This window comes from Triticum urartu, chromosome 7A (genome assembly GCF_056163025.1).
Source record: "Triticum urartu cultivar PI428250 chromosome 7A, HENAU_Tu73, whole genome shotgun sequence".
Lineage (NCBI taxonomy): Eukaryota > Viridiplantae > Streptophyta > Magnoliopsida > Poales > Poaceae > Triticum > Triticum urartu.
This window is the reverse complement of record NC_141879.1, coordinates 547,631,078-547,636,956: the sequence shown is the minus strand read 5'-3', so window position 1 is coordinate 547,636,956 and position 5,879 is coordinate 547,631,078. Positions and strand designations below refer to the sequence as shown.

General features: G+C 45.8%; 1 protein-coding gene across 1 annotated transcript; it reads left to right on the top strand.

The window, feature by feature from the left end:
• The first annotated feature begins 2,683 nt into the window (after window positions 1-2,683).
• LOC125518944 (elongation factor 1-gamma 2) lies at window positions 2,684-5,879 on the top strand. The gene is made up of 8 exons (XM_048683828.2): window positions 2,684-2,821; window positions 2,939-2,990; window positions 3,606-3,755; window positions 3,836-3,896; window positions 3,980-4,032; window positions 4,108-4,209; window positions 4,290-4,776; window positions 5,334-5,879. The coding sequence occupies exons 2-8, from the start codon at window positions 2,982-2,984 to the stop codon at window positions 5,711-5,713; spliced, it is 1,242 nt and encodes a 413-aa protein (XP_048539785.1). The 5' UTR covers window positions 2,684-2,821; window positions 2,939-2,981; the 3' UTR covers window positions 5,714-5,879.

Sequence of the window (5,879 nt, the reverse complement as noted above, 5' to 3'; positions counted from 1 at the left end):
GCTAGGCCTCCCCCCTATTCTGGCATTCTGCAGTTCAGTCCATGGACACAACCCTTCCGTTTGATACCAATGCATAGTTAGTTTAGATCTGATGCTTGCGAGTACTTTGGATGAGTACTCACGGTTGCTTTGCTCCCCCTTTCCCCCCTTCTTTCTTCTTTCTGGTTGTTGCAACCAGATGGTGGATCCCAAGAGCCGGATGCCACCCCGACGACTACTACTACTACTACCCCGGAGGGTGCATACTACTATGTGGATACTACTGACGACCAGGAGTAGTTAGGAGGTCCCAGGCAGGAGGCCTTGCCTCTTCGATCGTTGATGTTTGTGCTAGCCTTCTTAAGGCAAAACTTGTTTAACTCATGTTCGTACTCAGATATTGTTGCTTCCGCTGACTCGCCTATGTATCGAGCTATGTATTCGAGCCCTCGAGGCCCCTGGCTTGTAAAATGGAGCTTGTATGACTTTCATTTGTGTTTAGAGTTGTGTTGTAATATCTTCCCGTGAGTCCCTGATCTTGATCGTACACGTTTGCGTGTATGAGTAGTGTACGATTGAATCGGGGACGTCACAACGTATCATGCGGTGGTACCAACCCGTGGGTAGGCAAAAGCAGTACTGCTCACTAGCTCGGTACTACCAGGTAGTGAAAATCAAAGGCACTAAGTTGAAATGGAGAAGTCCTTGAATGCCTAGAAGGATACGTGGGTGTAAATATGGTTTTGCATACTGGTTTGATTCACCTATACCTTCCAACATGGACTCCGTCTTAATAGTATGGTGTCTCTCTACGATTCAAGAGAGAAAAAAAATCATCGGAACATCATCTTCGCTCTTTTCCTTTTAGAGGGGAACCTAACCATCTTCTACCTTTCACGAATACACCTATATAGCTCAAGCACGTGATTAGGCCACAAATTGTGTTGTCATCTACATCAAAATCACTTAGGGATGGAAATGCCCTTTCACTATGGCCATTTATGATTGTAGTGTGGATCGCAGATCCCTAGGTCGCTCGGTTGGCATTTGGCAATAAGTGTTATCCCACACTTACATGATCCATAGTATCCTCAAACTTTGCTACGCCACCTCACCCTCTATGAGGTGGATCTTCCAGGTTAAGCAAGGTGCGGGTGGATCCAATGATCCGCTGATCCCTTTCTCCTAGAGCGCGATCCAAATCCTTTCTCACATGTTTTACCTTACCCAAGATACTTCCAAGACCCTTGTTTATGGTTTGATTGTGCTTCGATTCGATTCCTTGTGGTTTTCCACTACCATGGTGCCTAACTTTCACGAACCTTTGTATCGCCACTCTCGTCTTGATCCAACATCACGGAGTCCCAGGGGACCCTCCTCTCTCGTGTATCTCTCTTTCCTACGATGGTCTCTCTCCTTGTAGAATTTCACATATCTACTAAAAAATGTTCACATTTTAGAAAAAATATATTCATGAAATTAAAAAATGACAATTGAGAGTCATTCATTGGTTGCGTATAATAGTCTTTTTTCTCAACTGAACAAACAAATATGCAAGGAAACCTAGTTGCCCATGTGAGCTACCCACACACGTCCCACCATATGTTATCTGGGCCACACACTCTTCACATCCCTCGATTCACCAAAGCAGCCTATTTCAAGGGAGCTTAGTAACTCTATAGATACGTGAGGACCATTTTATAGGTTTGCTAAAGTTTGGTGAGATGGCAAACTTTTGTAACAACAACGATACTCGGTGGAGGGGAAGGATAATAGAGAGAAAGGAACCGCCTTTTTTGGGAAGTGGGCGATTACATAGATATGGCGACTACCAGTGGCGGAGCTTGGGCCAAATATTTGGAGAGGCAATGGGCTAAGGAGGGACAAAACTATGATGTTTAGCCTGTTTTTGCTGAACATACGACACAAAAACTAACAGGTAGTAGGTGATTTTTTTTTCTTGTGTTGGGGGGCCGCCGCCCAGGTTAGCCCCCATGAAGCTTCACCACTAGCGACTACCGAGCAAGAATGAAGCCGAAGAAAGAACCGGTAATGATATTGAGCCACATGTCATTAAGTTCGATAAGTATTTTCATGTTAGGATAATTGTTCGAACAATATATGCATTATTTTATTCCGTGGCAATGCACGACATTCAATTAGTATAGCTTTTTTCGAGCGTTTCAATTAGTATAAAACTAGGGGATGGGGATAAGTGTTCAGTGTAGTGTCAAAAGTAGCGAGACCTTTTTTTGATAAACAAAAGTAGAGTGATTTTTTGATAATAATAATAATAAAAAAAAAGTAGAGTGACTTGGTTCTCAACGGGCTCCGTTCGTAACCAAGTTTCCATCAGAAGGAACCATAGCACTTCCCCGAAAAGAAAAACCGAAAAAAGAACCCATAGCATCCTAGGACCGGATATGCCCTCGTACTGTACGTGGAAAGCCAGAGTACCCCCCACGCAAACGTTCGCTAGCCCATTTCTTTTCCGTGGCACGCAGCGCACGCACCGACCGTGCAAATGAAAATCCGAATTACAAGGCCGACCCTGCAGGGACCCGACACTGCCTCCACGAAAACCCAGGGGCCTAACACCAAAACAACCGCCCGCCCATCGCCCCCCAGTCTCCGAATAATCCCGTCCGTCCAGCCATCCCCATCCCGCCATCGTGACCCTCCATCCCACAACCCTAGAAAGCCCCGGAGCTCCCCCTCCCCTCCCCACTCCCCTGCGCCGCCATAAATCCGTGCCCCCGTCCCCTTTCTAAACCCCTCTCCTCCCCACCCTCGCTCGGCCGCTGAGGTTTCCGCCGCGATCTCGTCTCGATCCGCACTCTCTGTAAGATCCCGAGCCTCCTCCTCCCCGCCTCTCGATCTCTCCTCCATCGTCGCCTGCCCGTGGTAATTCTGGTCGAGCTCACGGTTTCGTCTTGTGTTTTGTTCCCCGTTTGTGCAGATCTGAGATTTGGAATCGGGCGAGGCCTGCAGCTCCTGCCGACATGGCGCTCGTGAGTCTCTCATCTCCATCTCCCCTCATAGATTTCGTTGTTTGATTGTGCATGGTTGCGTAGTTCGGGGTTGCCCGCGAGTAGATGTTGATGCAGTTGGAGTTCTGTCGAGCTGCTCCGATTTGGAGAGCGCGCGATTTGCGGCTGGCTTGTTCTGATGATTGATGCGGCTCGGTAGGTCTCTGCATGCGTAACGTCTCTGCTGGATGTAGTTCGCGGGTCCCGGATGTGGGATTTTTAGGGTTCTGATCCAATTATTGATTTGGTTGCTGACGCTGGACCGATGGCCCATTTACTCGTTTTGATATTTGGTCATGGTGTCGTAGATTTGTGTATGATCATGCGCAAGTTTGTTAGATCTCCAGGATGTGTCAGTTATTCCTAAATTTGTGAACTCAAGCTTTTAAGTCGCTGTAACTTTTATGCGACACAGTTGGAATGGACTCAGGGTCGTTTTTATTGTTACCCGAGATTAGTGCATCTGTTCTTCCTTCACTTAGCTTAGCTTGCTGGTGTACATACGATTAATGTGCTTCTGCTTGCATGTTCTAGTGACCTTATATCCCATGTTTGTCCATTGTTCTGAACATGCCTTGTGCTCTATCCTTGTAATAGGTTTTGCATTCGGGCAGTGGCAACAAGAATGCCTTCAAGGCACTTATTGCTGCAGAGTACTGTGGGGTCAAGGTTGAGCTGACCAAGAATTTTGAGATGGGTGTCTCAAACAAAACCCCTGAATTCATCAAGATGAACCCCCTTGGCAAGGTACACGAATCAGACTCACATATTAGTTCAATAAATATGCAGTGAGTCAGCGAGCAAGGAACTAATAATTACTTTTGCAGGTTCCTGTTCTTGAGACTCCTGATGGTGCTGTTTTTGAGAGCAATGCTATTGCACGCTATGGTATATATTGTTACATCTTTTTAATCTAGTCTTGCTGATTCCGCACTGCCTAAATTGACGACTGTTTTCTTTTCTTCCTTCAGTTGCCCGCTCAAAGGGTGACAGCCTGCTTTGGGGTGGTTCTCTTATTGAATATGTGAGTGATATAACAAGTACTCCTATAGTCATAGCTCAGCAATCTTTAGTGCTTATTTGATGATATTTCTTGTAGGCGCGTGTTGAGCAATGGATGGACTTTGGTGCCACAGAGGTTGATCCTAATATCGCAAGGTGGCTGTACCCAAGGCTTGGTTATATGCCTTACAATGCCCAGGTAAGTGTACACATCAGATATCCGAATTATCTATGTTCAAGCGTTAGAAAGATGCAAGATTCTAACATTCACCATTACAGTCTGAGGAATTCGGCATTGCTGGATTAAAGAGGGCGCTTGAAGCATTGAACACACACCTGGCATCAAACACATTCCTTGTTGGGCATTCTGTCACTCTGGCTGATATTGTCATTACATGCAACCTCTACCATGGTTTTGCTCGGATCTTGACCAAGACTTTCACATCTGAGTTCCCTCATGTTGAGAGGTACTTCTGGACCATGGTTAACCAGCCTAACTTCAAGAAGGTCATTGGCGATTTCAAGCAGGCAGAGGTTGTACCTCCTGTTCAGAAGAAGGCTGCTCCTGCTAAACCAAAGGAGGCCAAGAAAGAGGCTCCCAAGGCGGCCCCAAAGCCAGCAGAGGTTGAGGCACCAGAGGAAGAGGCACCAAAGCCAAAGCCCAAAAATCCCCTTGATCTACTGCCACCAAGCAAGATGGTACTTGATGACTGGAAGAGGCTATACTCAAACACTAAGAGCAACTTCCATGATGTTGCTATTAAAGGTATTATTCTGTCTAATGAATTCTTGTATTCTACTTAATATATATGCTAGTGATCCCTTGCAAGTTCTATATGTGATGATCATTAATTGTTTAGAAGTCTGGTCACTGTGTGTTAATTGTGACTGTACAACCTAGTAGTGTGAGCATCCACTGATACCCTAGTCTAAAAATTCTGCCTGTCAACACTAACTGGTCTAAATGTTAAAATGGATCTTATTGTCCATTCTTTCGTGTGTCTACTTGATATTTAACTACTTCTGAGTCATGCAGCTTGCCTTGCCTTGATCACTGCTCTGCTTTGTGCATTAGGACATAATTTTTTGTCTCAGTTATGTGTTTATAGTTGTGGCATTCTGTTCTTGTTATAGAATGACTCTTCAGATCTTTGTAGGGGATATGCATGATTCTCATTCTTGTTCATTTGCGATGCTACTTTGTGCATCAGGGCAGCAGTTTATCTCAATTATGTGTTTGGTAGTTGTGGCATTCTGTCCTTGTTCATTTGTAACTGTGATCTTAACATGAACCAAAACTCATGTATGATGTCTATGCTTCAGGTTTCTGGGAGATGTATGACCCAGAGGGCTACTCTCTGTGGTTCTGTGACTACAAGTACCAGGAAGAGAACACCGTGTCGTATGTGACCCTGAACAAGGTCGGTGGGTTCCTGCAGCGGATGGATCTGTGCCGCAAGTATGCTTTCGGCAAGATGCTCGTGATTGGTTCTGAGGCGCCCTTCAAGGTCAAGGGGCTGTGGCTCTTCCGTGGGCAGGACATCCCTGAGTTTGTCATGAACGAGGTCTACGACATGGAGCTCTACGAGTGGACCAAGGTTGACCTCTCCGACGAGGCCCAGAAGAAGCGTGTCGAAGCCATGATCGAGGACCTTGAGCCGTTTGAGGGGCAGGCCTTGCTGGACGCCAAGTGCTTCAAGTAAGCGGATCAGTGCTTGGGATCGTGATGGCGGTGACAAAAGAACCTATCTAGGACTCAAATTCAGTGTCGAAACAGTTGTCTTTTTTGGAAGAGTTTGCTTGTTACTTAATGGCTATTTGACCTGGTGAACTTGTTAATTTTTGTGCTATGCTAAGAGTTTTTGGGTA

Coding starts and splice junctions, on each gene's coding strand:
- LOC125518944 (XM_048683828.2), top strand. Junction 3,897..3,979: donor CAATGCTATTGCACGCTATG/GTATATATTGTT, acceptor TTCTTCCTTCAG/TTGCCCGCTCAAAGGGTGAC. Junction 4,210..4,289: donor ATATGCCTTACAATGCCCAG/GTAAGTGTACAC, acceptor TCACCATTACAG/TCTGAGGAATTCGGCATTGC.